The following is a 16582-nucleotide window of genomic DNA, read 5'->3' on the forward strand; positions in this document are numbered from 1 at the left end:
AATTGAGATACGAAACGTTATTCTTCCAGAACTCCAATTGTATGGAAACTGACAACGGGTTAACAACAGCAGAAGCACACGCGCACTCGACCACTGAACCTGTGGCCAGAAGATCAGAAATAACCTGCTCGACAAACCACTATACTGGACTGGATGGCTGAGCGATTATTAGAAAACTGAGCTGTGGGTAGAATGTAAATAAAGAGAATCTAATACCCATCAAAAATAGTATCGCGAATAAAGCAAGCACCAATATGATTTCAAAACTCTACATTAACCTTGAGGTTGCCTTTAACTTAAATATAATGCGTTCCGTCCTGATAATCAGTCTTTTATTCATTCATGCAGTCATCAGGGCTAGTACAATCGTTAACCCTCAGATAATACCCCCATCGTGGTACAAGGGGGATGAAAACCCCTCCCTGGGTTTTCGTTTTATTAAGGCACAGAAAATAAATTTACATTCATTAAATAGTAAGTCCTGAGCTTGCTCTATAAAATAATGACATATTTTTTGGCTGGGATGTCGCATGACGTCATTTGACCCGCCATCTTCGATTTTACTATTTTCTTAAAAAGCTGTGCAAAGTTGACTTTTGTCCAAACCTGTACGAAGTTTGCGGTTGCCATGACAAAGTCAAAAGTAATGGACACAATTGACGTATCCAACATTTACGCGAACGATGAATGAACAGCTACAGAAGTTTTTCAACCCCTTAGAGTAAATTGTCTTTTCAAGACTTCCAAAAAACCTTGGACTTTGATTAAATTGAATAAATTATATACTCATCTTATCCCATTCTCTTCAATGCAGCTTGGTATTTGCCCTAAGTATGTATTTTTACTGCTTGGAGGGGCTGCAGCGGCTCCTCTAAAACGACTTGGACAGGAAGATAGATTTTGCTTTGGCCGCAGCTGAAACATTTGTCTGCTAGTTGAGGCTGACGTCCACGAAAGGACTGCATGCGGAAAAAACAAAACAAAAAGGCTGATTAGAAGAAAAATAATTGCCAGTGGACAGACCATGAGCAGATGGAGCTTCACTGGATGTAGAGCGGGTAGCTGTAGACTTGGCCAGCTAGACGCATTTTTCCGCTTTTTCTCCCGCATCTTAGCTAGCGCTCGTCTTTCGGCTGATCAGAGCTTTTTCTCTTCCTCTGAATCTTCGGCGAGTTCGTCCGATTCGTACCTGCACTGCTGCCCAAACAGCGGGGTTCTTGTCCGCGGAACGAAACAACTTGGCTGCTGAAAGGTTTCCTTTTGAGATGGTCTTACTGGACCCGTCTGTTGCCTCCAGCAGAGTTGCTGAACTCGTATTGTACTTTAGAGTTAAAAGAACTCGAAGCCTTGGATACCGTTTTTAGCTTCTACAGTTGAGACTGAGTGGCAGCTGGTTTCTCGTCGAGATCGCGTTTAAATGCAGCGAACTTCTGATTAAACTTAACGTCCAAAAGACGAGGAAACAATGTTCGTGAAGCAGTCTTAAGAACAGGATCTCCTTCAGTGAAGGATTGCGCGATCGAAGCGGGAACGCTCGCTCGTTCAGTATCCGACCACATAACAGCAAAAGCAAAGTTGAAAGAGATGCCTTCGAGTGGCTCTTGCATAACTTACAAATTCTTAAATAGCCTATTAGCCCCTTAGGGATTCACGCCTAAAATACTTCTACAGTTAACACGAACCATACATAGTGAACATACTCCAGTGTAATTAGCGGAACGTTACAAAATACATTGATCGTTTCAGGGTGATTAGAGTATAAAACAGGACCTTGGTACATCTTAGGAGCTCTTTTCAACATTTCTGAAGATCATCTCCGTCCCGTTTTACTGTCTTAAAGATGAGCGTTTTCGAGAAAATTGAGGGTGAAGTTTCAAGGTGTCGAAATTACAACAAAATGGAGCTGTTTTAAAATGTTATTGCAAACTATGTCCAGAAGACTTGACTGAAAGCTATTGTGGTCTTAAATGAATCTTATAGCATCTAATTACCTCGAGTGAAAATTTCAGAGAAATCCCTCCATTTGACTGTCACGAAACTGGATTAATTATAAGTTATTTGGCAGTGTCATTTAAAATGGGGTATGACGTCATAACGTTGCTATGGTATCTCAGACCTTGATAAAACGTACCTCATTTGAAACTTTCATCTTTCTTTCTTGAACAGCATCGTCACCCAAAATTCCAATCAAACCACCTTAGCAGGGTTAAGTTCCTGCTGCAGGGTACCAAACAAAGTAGAGGGCCTGGGTGCATGTTAAATTTTCAGAACCTCAGGAATGCTATTTCAGGCATTCTGGCAGAACCTTTGCACTACTGTAGAAGCAGTCTTTGAGTGGCCCCTTTTGAGCCATATTTCTTAAGCATACCCCAAACAATATATATCAAAGCTATATATTGTCTCAAAATTCTTTAATCCCGACCTGTAATTTTTCAGATGAAATCTGTAGGGGCTCAGGCCTTCCTGACAGTTGATATTTACTGACTCAGTGTATGTGATGTTGTAAGTAAACATAAGATGTTGATCTCAAATCAACGTTTGACCATGTACTGTAGTGTTAATAATACTACCTAAAATGACAGAAATATGATCAAATGCACATTACAATAAAAAATTTTAAAAAATCCAAACAGGCAAACAAGAATTCTAAAGGACTAAAAACTAAAAAAGTTAAATCTTAAAACTTCATTACACCTTAGCTGATGATTAACCAGGTGCATTTTTCACAAGTAAACTACAGGTACATATACATTCATAATATTGCAATCATTTTCCAGGTATGGGTACACAATATATATTGCATTGACACCAGAAGAATAAAGACCCACAATTCACTCTATGGTAAAACTTAGAGATAACCAAACTAAACTCCAGGTCAACTTACAAAGTCTCCACATAACCACAACATGATATAAACTGTACTACAGGTTGAAATTACATGGACACCTCAAACTCAAAATTCAAACAAAAATTGTTAGAAAATAAATTTTACATTAGCTCTTTAATTGCACTGATTTCTTTGTGCATGATTATTTTTTTCATTATCATACATAACTGTTTTATCACATTATTATATTTAACAGTCAAAGTGTAAAAGCAGAATGATGGTAGAAAAAACAGTGATCTATGAAGCTATAACAGTAAAAAGTGACATTATTGAGTTCTGATGGACACCACAGGGTTCGAAAAAAGCACCATCCGGTCGTCAGGGACAAGTAGGTTCTCTTCTTGGGGAGTAACTTTTTATTCACTCTTGCACCATGGACAAGGCATTAGGGAAGCCGTTTGCCAACTAAATCATTAAAGTGGTACTACGACGAAAACCACATCCTTCCTATCTAAGCCATTTTAAAACATAGACAAATAGTCTGTACCAGAAGAAAAATGCTGCTTACTATTTTCAATACCTCTTTTTGTTCCAGAGCTACAGATATTCAAGTTTTTAAAATATGCAAATTTGCTGAGTGATGATGTCATAAGCTCAACTGAACTTTGATCAGATATGATGAACAAAGATATTTTAGCCAATTTGAATCAGAAATGTTTGATTCTTGGCAGTATCATTCTACTAGGGGTGCTCTGTAATATGAGCCTAACATTTTTGTTACTGTGGCAACATACTGGGTTCCAGACTACCCTGATATTAAAGGCTTTTCTGGCCACCTTTAGCGTTGTATATTGATAAATGTCAATGGTGCCTGATCTACATGATCCAGCAAGCATATAAACACATGTACGTCAGGTCGAGTTCATGGTCTTGCTTTATGTCTTTTGAGCTGAAAATCGCTAAAATATTGAAATCAGGTTGGAGGAAACTGGAAAAGAGTGGGTTGACATGGGAACTGAAATTAATGTAGCAGTAGGTGTGTTGCAAGTAGAACTGATAGCCTACCAAGTTTCAATGGTTTCTGCTGCAAATTGACCAAGATAGTTCTATTTATATACTAATAACTTGATGTAATATTTGGTTGAGTGTATGATGTCATCAGTCCTCTCATTTGGTTATTTTACACATTTTTCAAACCTAGATATCTCTGGAACCAATGTAGATGTTTGCAAACGTTAAACAGCATTTTTAATCTTTTGTAGAATTCTATGAGATTAACTTAACAATTCATACAGTAAAAATTGGACCATAGTACCACTTTAAAAGAGCAAACTAAGAATTGCCTAGGGCAAGGAAAATTTGAGAGCTACTTGTCCTAAGGGCAAGCTGGAATTCAAGATTTTTGCGAACCCTGCACCAGTCACACGCAGAGGAAGCCATGAGTAATGAGTGATTCAACTGTGGAACAAACAAAAGAAACATTATATACTGTTACATGTATACTGCTAAATTTTACCAAGAGGGAGGAAAAAATGCTTCAAATAATTCCCATTCCCACACACTTCTCTTAGCTAAATTCTGTTGTGTAGGAGAAGTTACCTCCTAATTCCCTTAGGTAAATCCTGTATTTGTGGGCAACAAATACACTCCCTAGCCTTATTTGGTTTAGAGTTATTCCTACAGTTTCCTCAAATCTGTAATAAATTGGCAACCATTTGTTCAGCAAATTCAGTTGATTCAGTTGGTTTATTCTGAGCTATACACGAGTTCTCAAGTCAAGCACTGGTTTAGTTCAAAAGCCACATTCTCAACCTTTGATATGTAATGCATTATTTTGTTTTATTTGTACATTTCCTTAAGGCTTTAGGTTTAGTTCGTTTCTTTTATTTCATTAGTTTCAGTTAGCAGTTGCTATTTATTTGCCTTTACTAGTTTTGTGTTTTTGTTTAGCATTATTTCCTTAGCTTTATTGACCTTCAGTCTAACACAGCATGTAGCTTTATCTCCATTTATTTTATAGTTTTTGCCAGTAAATATTGTATTATTCACTTACCACATATCCTTGTTGATTACCTGTGATTGTTTGCGCAAATCCATATTCATTTCAGATCTGTTCCTTTATACGTTTGTAGCATGTTTTTATTGCAGTAATTACTTGTGTGACCAACCTGTACACAGCTTAACACTATTGTGTAATCCTGTAACTTGAACCTTTTTTAGTTCTGCATTTGTTGACAGTTTTTGTCACTCAATTTCCTGTTTCTTTATTTTCGTCATGCAATCTTCCTATTGCAATTGTCTTGTTATTTGCACCAAATTACTTTGTCATTTCTTAGCTAAGTTAGCTTATTTTGTTTAATTTTACTCTTTATTAACATTAGGTTTATTTTAGTTTGTTTATTGTATTTCAGTGTTACTTGATCCCATTTTTTTTGTTCCTTGTTCCCGTTGTTGTCTCCACTATTTTTGTCAATAAACTCATAAATCGTACACTTGTATCTGTCGTTGCTACATCGACTGTTTTGGCCATCTTACACATGTATGCACAGTAAGTATAGGATACAATATACCATTATCTACTATATATTCACTGTAACGATCAGCTCTCCACACCAAATACAACTTAACAGTGTTGCACAGTAAGTTCCCAAATTTTTGGGAAATTGCAGATTTGTCATCACTTAGTGTCAGACTGCTTCTTTTAAACTATTATATGTTTGAAAAGATTTGACATAAATAATCTTCACTCTTGTCAAGCAATAGTAAGAGTATAAATGCGATTTCCATAGATAGAGGAACAGAAGAAGGAACAGAAGAAGGAACACAAGGCAACAAATTTTATTTTTGGTGAAAAGGAAATGTTCATTATGTCACAAAGTGTGGGACAAAGAGACTTGAAGTCATGATCATGTCCTCTCAGATGATGATTGCCTGCTCTAACCACTGAGCTATGGAATGCATGGGGAGCTACATGTAGGCCATTAATAACATATTTCATTTCCAAAATAATTGAATGAAACAGCTTACACAAAGTAAAACTAACATTCATCACAATGGAATTTTGATTAGACAAATATACCAAAGCAGCTGTTACAGTCAAAAGGGGTTAAATGACAGGAACATCAGATATGCATTGGTACAAATAGACCTTCACATGGTGGCACACACATTACAGAGCTCAACTGAGAGGAGAAACGACACTTAAAAATACCTTGGGAGGTGATGGAATGCAGCATGACACCATGAAGGAAACAGTACTGCAGGTTTAAGGCCGTCAACACCTTTGCTGCCCTTGTTATCACATACAGTTTCCGTGTTATAGGTATAAACTAGAAAGTAACCAGGATAAAAAAAACTACGCACAGAACTAATTACCACTCAAAGAATGTACTATCCAAAACCAGGACATACTCTACCTTCCAAAAAAGGTGAGAGAAGGCACCATACCCGGATATACATGTAGAACTGCTTACAAAACAACCACAGTAGGGCTTAAAACACACATGTACCTAAGGACTGAGATGGTGCTCTACTCAAGTTAGTATGGAAATATGGAAAAAAGAGAGAAACCTCCACTCTCTATTCAAAAAGGAGAGAAATTTAGGCACGAACTTGGCATACCTGATGAGATTCATTTTTTTGGTGTTTGGTAATATATTATAATAAATATTAAACAAAGGAAAACACCAACTTGTACCAAGGGTAAGACTGAACCACAACAGCCCCAATTTAAACAACGAAGAAAATGAACTAGTTTCTAGATACAACTGTATGCAATAAAAATAAAAAATAAATAAACCAAGGCAGAACACCAGTGATGCCCAAGACGAAATATCAAAACCACAAGAATAAAAGATATCTCAAAAAGAACTAAAGGGCCAGATTTTGACCAAAAGAAGATCAGTCAATGGCTCAGAAGAAATGCACTAAAAGCAAAAACAAAATGGCTAATATTTGCGGCACAAGATTACAGTTTGAACATGACCATGAACAAGCAACAGTCACTGGAAACAAAGTAACAGTATTCTAGAAGCCAACAAGCTAAATAAAGTCATCAAAGAGTAGAAGAACAAAACCTATACACATGATTGCAATGCAAGGGCCAGTAATGTCTCATTATAGATTAAAAGTCGCAGAAAAAGTTTTCTAAATACAAAGAACCTGAAATTGAGACAACTGGGATGTGGGGACTGAAGATAGAAACAATACCAGTAGTTATAGATGCCTTAAAGGGCTCATAGGGAATGGATTGACAAAGCACACAAAGAAAATTACTGGGTCAATTAGCTCCAGTGAATTCCAAAAAACGATTCGAGTTTTGAGAAGTTTTTTAACAAGTATGGGACAAGTTACTTCCTCGAATTCTAGCTCAGACCTGACTAGAAACAATATATAGCTTAAAAGTTCTCATTAAATCTTCTAGTCGATCTTTTGTTCTGAAACATTCCTCGAATAATCATACATGGACGGTACAGTATTTGAAACAGGATGCATGCCAGTATGACTCGGGTTGTTTTTCGCTTCGCCACCTCTGCTGTTTCGCGCTTTATATTACTGCCTATATGTTCACTTTCAGAGTAATTTTGAATATCCTAGCGAATTTGGACAACAGTTATCCATTTTATTTGTAGGAATTTATATAACCTTAAGCCAAAACGTAAGCCTATGTAACATTCCAAAGTTCATTCCAATCGAGATCGTTCTGTCTTCGATGTCGAATATTACCTTAAAAACATCTAAGAAAAGAATTTTAAACAACGACAAGGACGGAAAAGGCGATTTTCTCTAAGAAAGAGAAAACTACGTAGCTAGCTGAAATACGATTTCATTTTCTAAGATGCAAATGAAGATAGAACCTCCTGCCATTCGCCATTTTGTTACCAATTACCGTGGACATTTATCGCTAGTTTATTGAATTTTGCTGCTTTAATTTTATCAACATCATGGAGAAAAACAATCTAAAAAACATAAAAGAACTTACCTGGAATCTTGCTGGGCTTGAAACGTCGTTTCGAAGCAGTAAACAAAGTTCTCACGCAGCAAAATAAGTCAGCCATATTCACGACCAAAATTATGTCGAAAGAAAATGATGAACGCTACGTCTAAGAATATTTTATAAATGGCGCCAAACTCAGCAAAAACCAATCAGCAAATGAGAAAAGAGACATGTGATAAAATACTGTCTGCTTATTGGCTATATTCCCGGCTCTTTTCCAGATCCCTCCGTTTGAGCGAGAAGCTGCGCCCGCAGTACGAGCGTCCGTAAAAATAAGGCAACACTCGTATCATGTCCGAGTATATCATATTAATTCATGCTGCATCAAAGGAACCGAAGAATCCTTGCCCAAAGTGGATTCTTCCTTTGACGCACCATGATCCGAGAGATCTTCGATTGATCTGTTTTTTAGATTACGCGCGCTTTCATGGCTTCCTATGGCTTGATTTTTTACAGTTTTTTGAACTTATGAAGGGCGCGACTGACTTTTTCGCTGAAAAGAAGTTCTCCTAAGACTTTTTAAATTTCAAGATTTTTCTATAGATACCATTAATTAGTAACTGGACTTCGTGGCGTACAATTCGCGGAGTAATCGTGCTCGTAATTTCAAAATTTGAAATTACTTGCGTGATATACTCACATAATTGTACTCTACTCGATCCATTTACTATTACTAATCGAACTCAGTCGAACACAATAAATACCACCAGATATTTAAGCACTCTGTCGTAATAACAGCTACAAATTTATAATTAACTAGCAATATCTTTATTGAAATAACCTTTCGGCATGGAAAATACATTGATTTTACAGATGAAGGACTAATTAAACCGACTGTAAAATCGAAAAGTCGAGGCCTTATGTAACACCTAGTCCAAAGATATAGATACTGAAATTTGAAAATTCCGAAAAGTAAAGTTCAGCGGAAGATAAATAGTTCATCTTATCTCGCTGTAGTTCCATTCAAATTTTATGATTTGTTTTTATCAGCCTATGGAATCTTAAATAACCCGAGTGGCCCACGTAGCGGGGGATTTGTTGGAGATAAATCTCCTCTCGCAGTTCATTTATTCGTTGTTCTGGGACATACACCCAAGCTTGTAACATTGGCACTCCCCCGTTTTACGTATACTACATGTACCGTACCCCCATTTCCAGTCGAATGCATTCCGACCGAACGTGAATTCAAACTCGACCGTTGTTGCCACATACCCGACACATCAAATTGAATGCGATCAAACCTAATCGAACCCGGGTCGAACTCAATCGAAACCAATCGAACGTAAATCGAACGTTCGATTGAATTCGATTGCTCTAAATATTTTGCGAGAGCCATCGAACTTAATCGAACCCAATCAAGTGACTGGTGCTCGATCAGGTTCGATTGCGTTGGATTAGTTACGTCGAGCCAGTGCGGCTGATTAATACTTTCTTATTCCGTTCTGCCAAGCATAATATATAGTGTGATTGGGACACGCAATATCGATTTCAAATGCTATACAAGTTTCTTAACAAATTATATATGAACAGCTATCACAAAAGAGTTATTTTCCAGCCCTTGAATTGTGTTTCTAAGGTTGCATACTTCATGTGTGAGTATAGCCTATGCTTTCCTGTAACGCAATCCAATCTGAATACCATAACAAAAACAACAGAATCGGCTGGTGGTAATAAAGTGAACCACTACTAGACCACTGAAATATATATAGACCCATACTTAAGATTTCACATGGTTGATAATGACAACCAAATTTGATTGAAGCTGAGGGATAAGCTATGATACAATGATGCAGTGAATATATACTATATATGGTGATAAAGAAGTTCTTGTGACGATTTTCGCTACAATCGATGGGAAAGCCAGAAATAATTAATAATAATTGCTAACTTTTTTTTTTTTTAAGTTTGCTATTTCAGTGTCGACCTACCACGATATTGTTTTTATCGCAAATTACTGCAAGCCGAAGCAAGGACTATTTGAAAAATTTGTGAAAACATGCTGAAATTAGCCTCAGGTCAACTTGAGTTGAGTCTTCAGCCCATTTCAGCTGCGGACGTTGCTCGAAAGAACTGGTTTGGGCTAAGGGTCATTTATCAGCAATGAGTTCCAGCTAACCGAAAGGTTATAATTGTAATTTAAATTTGATAACAAATAAAATGTATGTATGTATGTATGTATGTATGTATGTATGTATGTATGTATGTATGTATGTATGTATGTATGTATGTATGTATGTATGTATGTATGTATGTATGTATGTCACTGTATGTATGTAAGGAATAGAGTTTAGCATTCTGAAGAACTGTTACCGGTTAGCAGGAGTTCACAGCAATTTGATTTCACACCCAAATTCTGTAAATAGTAAGCACAATTGCAATAGATCAACTGACCGGACCAGGGGAATTGTATTCTACTTAAAACTGACAGGGTTGCTGCGAACACCTAACGCGTACCAGAGGGGTTATGTTTTCGACGAAATTCATTTTAACCCTTGAGAAGTTCCGAGACTGTTTTACCGAGCACCAAAATCCTGTACAAAACACAAAGTTACTTCAAAAGGAAAAACGATAATTTTTCCATTATTTCAAACAACAAGTACTTTGGAATGGGCACGACGCTCTGAATCTAGCTGAAGAACTATAGCAGCAAACCGTCCTTCTGGAGTCACTGTAATGTCCTGAATGCTAGAAATCTTTTCTTCGCCGTATTGGATTCTTCGCACAAACTCTCCACTTTCGGTGTATATGAGCATATCTACACGGAACTTTTTCTTTTTAAAACCAGCGACGATGAGATGCTCACTTGCAGGATGAAATACAATTCTCGGATATTGGTCGTGAGTGTGGTAAGATCCTTCCACGTTAAAATTGTTAATAAGGTCACCTTGTTCGCCAAACACTTGAATATCTGAATCATGTTTGTTCAGTACCATGACACAACCGTCATTAGCAGCAGCGATAGCAAACACGTTAGGTTTCGGTGTTCCAACTCCAATACTGCGGATAAGCTGTCCATTAGGTTCGTAAACGTCTATCGTTTGTCTCGAGTCTGTTACCAGCACATTTTTGTTGTCGTTAACTGTCAGACTGCGGCCAGAGAAGCCTTTCCTTAGGAGGAAGCCTTTCACCAAGAGGGGCCTTTTGCCACTCTTTTCAAACATGCACACTCGATTTTCCTTAGCCCCAGCCGGGTCTCGCACTCTGACGAGTACATAAAGGCAGTCGTTGCTGTCAATGGCTACGTCCCGAACGTCGATGTTCGTAAGTTCATTGACAGGCAAGGGACAGAAAGAGTATTCAAACTTCCCGCCTCTGTCGAAGACCTTTACGTTGTGATCCCCTCGGTCTGCTATAATGAACTCTCCTTCCGTGCTTGTGACTATCCCCCGTGGATCCTTCAGCCTGTTCTCCTCTTCATCCTCCTGACCGAATGACCATGGTGTAACACAGCAGTGCTCCATTCTCAGCTCACGCAGTACATTTGCTACTCTTGAATCGCGCAATGGATCAACTTTCTCTCCTACGCCGAACGCTCGTCTTCGTTTCGTATTCACACAAGGCCAAGTCATCAAAAGGTTTGCCCTCCCAAGTGTTTGAACGATATCGTATAAAACACGATTCACGTAACAGACCCTGGAAAATGTTAGTCGGTATTCGACCTTCTTTAAGGGATTCGGAAGAGACAAGAGGTCCTTCCCTGACGAGAGGTCCTTTCGCGTCCTTCTTTGAGCGGCGAGCCTGCGACTCAAGGAGTCCATCGGAGTCTTTCCTCTTTTAGCGGCGATTTTGTGAAACATGAACCCGCTGGCAAAAGTATTTTGAACGTCTGGCATGCTGTGCAGCTCTTCCAGGTACAACATACATGGAGCTAATGCATCCTCGGGATACTCTATTTTCTCTAGTGCTGTCGCCGCAACGCGAATGGCCATTGCTTGAATGCGATCGAACAGGCACAGATCTTCGTTATTAAAGGCTTCTGTTGCTATTAAATAGGCCTTCTTAAACTCTACTTTTGCATCTAAGAGCGCCCTCTTAGATTCATTCGACTCAGTCAGTTTCAAGTTTTTTAGTCTCTTGGCCGGAGAAGTTGATGATAGTGGTGTCTTGCCTTCAACACAAGGCATTTTGACAGACCTTTCAGATACTGGTAGGCTGCTGTCTTCATCTGATTCCACTACACGTCGCTCCTCAGTGTCGAACAGCGTAAAGAAGTGCAGTACTCCTTTCGAGAAGTGGCCGATACTTTCCCTAAGATCCTTTCTTTCTGCCATCTCTAACTCAGCATGGTTGAGTTTACTTACGATGAAGTTACGAAATTCGTGATCAGCTACATCATTTTCTTGGAGGTTTGCTTGTTCTGCATTCGTATCTTTGTTCACAAGCAAGCCAACTGCGGATTTGAATATGACAGTCGATACAGCGGAGAACATGACTTGCTGAAAAACAAGTGTCATGAACTTACAGAACTGATCAGTAGCATAACAGTAGCTTCCCAAGGGAACCAAATTCGTCGGACAGGAGTTATGCTTCACAAAAGACTAAAAAGCTACTTTAGTTGAGGGAGCCAGTGTTTTTCATATTCACATAAAATGCATACTTTTAGGGGAAAGGGAACAATAGAAGTTGAGAGGTTTGTTTACGAGACAGATTTTTTGTTTCCTTCTGCGAGTTGTTGGAGGGGTTGCTGTGACGCTTAGGTTATCTGCTCTCGTTCAAACACTTTCCTCTCAATGCTTTTGACCCTAGTTTTTTATACCTACACCAAATCAAAGAAATTCACGAAAACAAATAGACACGAAGTCTTTTTCGAGCAATGATCTAGTTGATATTGAACAAGATTTTTATCTTTATTATCATTCTAAAAAGTGCACTTGATACAAAAACAGGGTAATTATTCTCGGTCCATAAACTTTCAAACAATAAGAGCTCGATAAATGGTTTTCATCCAAGGTTGGGTGATCCAGTGTTTTTTAGATTTCCATTAAGTGCCTACTTTTATGAAAAAGGGAACAATAGAAGTTGAGAGGTTTGTTTACGAGACGGATTTTTTTCTTCCTTTTTAGTTGTTGGAGGAGTTGCTGTGACGCTTAGGGTATCTGTTCTCGTTTAAACACTTTCCTCTGAATGCTTTTGAACCGAATGTTTTATACCTGCACCAAATCCAAGAATTCACGAAAACAAAGAGGTGTGAAATCTCAGAGAACTCTTGAACAATGACGCAGTTGATATTGTACAAGATATTTATTGTTATTGTCATTCTAAAAAGTGCACTTGATACAAAAACAGGGTAATTATTCTCGGTCCATAAACTTGCAAAAAAATAAGAGCTCGATTAATGGTTCTCCTACAAGGACCTGACGCCAGTTAAATAACATTTGAATGGAAAACAGTGACAAAAAGGACTAGGCATACACTAATAAGTAAATCCATTAAAGGTTTCTGCTCAATGTAAACAAAATGATGACATCGAAAGTGTAAACAGTGTTTGCCATTAGAACAAGCCATGTTAATTGCAATTTCTTTGTTTTCCCTGTCAGAAAGTGACTCAAATATAGCGACAGAATACACACACGTCTCATTAATAATACACCTCTCTTACAATAAGTTTCGCAATGTTTATGTCCTTCGCTGAATTGGTTTTCTTGATCAATATGCACAGATAACAAAATTGTCATGAAAATAATATGACGTAAATTTCTACCTCGCATGAAAATTCTACCAAATGTCTGCTCACAAGCTGTTCTGTTAACACCTTAGTGTTACATCAAGGAACCAATGTTTACCAGAGCTATAATAAACCACTTTGGCAGAGTAGCATTTATTGTTTTAATTTGATGTTGAGCTTGCTATTCTTGTTCTTATGTACATCATTCTATTTACACGATAAGAACCTTTTCGGAATCCTGCGATCCATGATAAACTATAGCAAAGCGTCCTTCTTTAGACACTGTAACCCTCGACACGTGATCAATACCCTTTCCATTAAGTTCAATGGTGCGAACATGCTTACCTTCCACGGTGTATATGAGCACGTCCAAACGCTGGTAATTTTTCAGGTTTTTTTTGCCAGCAACCACGATATGTTGCGTACTAGATTGATAAAACGCAATGTTAGGAGAGAAATATAATCCTTCTAATTGGAAGTTCACAAGATGTGTACCCATTTCACTGAACACGTGAACATGGGAACCATCTTTGTCTGCTACCAAAACACGACCATCATGAACAGCAGTAATAGCTAAAGCATCCTTCAATATTTGGGCTCCAAAACTGCAAAGAAACTGTCCATCAGTCTTGTACACGTCGACACAATTTCTAGAATGTTTTCTCAATACCAGTACTTTGTCTTTGCCGCTAATCGTCATCTTACAACCTCTGGACCCTTTCACGTTAAACTTGTGATCTAGGTTTGCGTTCGTGTCAGAAACATAAACAGCATACCATGGAAAACCCGTGGCTCTCTCCAGTCTGACAAGTACATAAATGTTATCCTGTCTGTCGGTGGCTACATCTCTGATCGATAATTCTGTACCTTCTCTGTGCGGTAGGGGGCAAAGATACTTCACAAACTTGCCACTACGGTCAAACACCTTTACATTACGATCCTTATTGTCTCCTACTACAAAATGTCCTTGTCTATTAGTAGTGATACCTTGTGGCATCTTAAGTTCGCTCTCCGGTGTATCGCCTTCCTGCCCAAGAAGTCGTGGTGTAACGCAGCAGTCAGCGATATCCGATTTAAGCAGTGCGTTAGTTACTCGTACATCTCGCAATGTGTCAACTAGCGTTTCTTTTCCAGTATCAACGCAATGCTTTTCGAGGTCTAAAGCTTCTCCGACATTCAGCATTACATCATATATTGCCCGATTTACGCGACAGACATTTGCAATAATTTTTCTACGTTTTTTCCATCGCAAACCAGCCCGAAAACCATTGTCGAGAGCGACTTTAAAATTGTTCTGAACCTCTCGCATAGAGTGCAGATCTTGAAGACACAGTTTACACGCTGCTAATGCATCACTCGGATGGTCCACATTCTCAAGTATTCTCGCCGCAACACGAATAACCATCGCTTGGATTCGGTCAGTAGTTTCTAGCTCTTCATTACTGAAGGCTTCGGTCGCTTTTCTGCCAGCGTCTTTGAAGCATTCCTTTGCATTCGAAAGCGCTCTGTTATCGGCATCATTTAAGTCAGCGAGCTTCCACCTGTTTAGAATGTCAGGTATATTAACAGCAGTCACCGACAATGGTAACCTGTCCTCGGAATTGTTTTCGTCCGTTTCCGCTAAATTTTGTTCTGTTGTCGAACCTCCATTGCCACATTGTGTTTTTTTGAGCACCTCAAAAAGATAGACAAGGCCTGTCCTAAAGTGATTAATACTTGTGTTCAGATCCTTTCTTGCTAATCCGTTTAACTTTGAACTTACTGCACTGATTTCGCGGACGATCCAGTTGCGAACTGTCTCATTTGTTACGTCGCCTCCTCTAAGGCTTTCAGTTACTTTATCTCTGCCTTTATTAAGAAGCAAGCCGATAGTGACTTCTAACACGCCAGTTACTATCGAAGACATCAAAGTTTATAAATCGGTATTCAACTTGAAACTGCTGTATTCTGTGAGAAAGATCGGTTGTTCGCTAACATGGGCGTTACCGCAAACTAGTTTTGTTTACAAATTTGTATATCCATACATCAGAATTAAATATCATGCTCCAGTGACTCGAAAATGACTCAAGGTCATTGAGTTTTGTTAACACAATGGTGTTCAACCTCTCAAGACTGGTCGAATAAAATGGGAGTGCAAACAATAGTGATAAAGGGTTTATGTATGCTGCAGTAGATATTTATTAAAGGATTTCTTTAGGTTTTGCGTGCGAAGAGCTTCCCATTGCTTCTCAGTGCTTTTTACAAACAGATAATGTAAAAAATATGAAGAAATATATGGTGGCGCTGAAACAAAGCAGTGGCACAAACATTGCCGCCGTTCAGTCGAGAAACAAAATTTCACTCATTAGAAAGTATTGGTATATTTTAACTAACAATTAGATTATGAGCTCGAGATTTCTATCGCCGGGCGTGAACTGACTCGACTAGCGATTATCTAAATCCTCTTCACCGACACTTGGGCAAGGATTCTTGGGTCCCTTTGATGCACCATGATCCGAGCGATCTTGGATTAATCTGTTTAGTAAAGAAACGCAAAATCCGTTTTCGGAATTAAGAATCCAATCTTAGATTTTCTTTAAAAAGCAGCCTTAGTATCCAGTGAGAATTGTGGCCCGACTTCAATGGATAACTTTTCCGCAATCGCCTGAATAGGGCCCACCTCAGGCTTCGTGCTTCTGCCGCGCCGAACTTAATTGTAATTTGGTTCGACTGTAGCATGGCAAAAAAAAAAAAAAATAACGATGATTCAGACGTCATGCCGGAGTCAACCAAATTCAGGATTTACTGAAGCCTCGTAACAATTGTCCTACTAACTCCCCGCGGGAGCACAATCTCCCCAAAATACATTAATATAGTTTATGAATTTTATTTAGCGCGGCAGGAGCACTGCGTTTGAACCGTTGTCCTGCGAGAGTCGTGTAGCACGGCAGAGCTTGTCGAACTTAAATGTTTGCCGAAATTAATTCAAAAGTTTGATTGTCGAACTTAATGCCTAGATTCAGTTCGGCACGGTAGATGCACGACGTCTGAACCGAGCCTACTCAAAAATATCACAAACATATTTTTCTAAATATCTCTAAGTACCTCTCATTTT

At 38.6% G+C, this 16582-nt stretch overlaps 2 protein-coding genes across 2 annotated transcripts; both read right to left on the reverse strand.

Annotated features, from left to right (window-relative positions):
• Positions 1 to 10229: 10229 nt before the first annotated feature.
• Positions 10230 to 12341, reverse strand: LOC145487441 (uncharacterized). Its single transcript, XM_081466215.1, has one exon. The coding sequence runs from the start codon at positions 12275 to 12277 to the stop codon at positions 10409 to 10411; it is 1869 nt and encodes a 622-aa protein (XP_081322341.1). The 5' UTR covers positions 12278 to 12341; the 3' UTR covers positions 10230 to 10408.
• Positions 12342 to 13626: 1285 nt separating this feature from the next.
• LOC145487789 (uncharacterized) lies at positions 13627 to 15394 on the reverse strand. Its single transcript, XM_081466595.1, has one exon. It carries the CDS (start codon positions 15392 to 15394, stop codon positions 13700 to 13702), a length of 1695 nt encoding a protein of 564 aa, XP_081322721.1. The 3' UTR covers positions 13627 to 13699.
• Between the last annotated feature and the right edge of the window lie 1188 nt (positions 15395 to 16582).

Source organism: Orbicella franksi, chromosome 5 (assembly GCF_964199315.1).
Source record: "Orbicella franksi chromosome 5, jaOrbFran1.1, whole genome shotgun sequence".
Taxonomy (NCBI): Eukaryota; Metazoa; Cnidaria; class Anthozoa; order Scleractinia; family Merulinidae; genus Orbicella; species Orbicella franksi.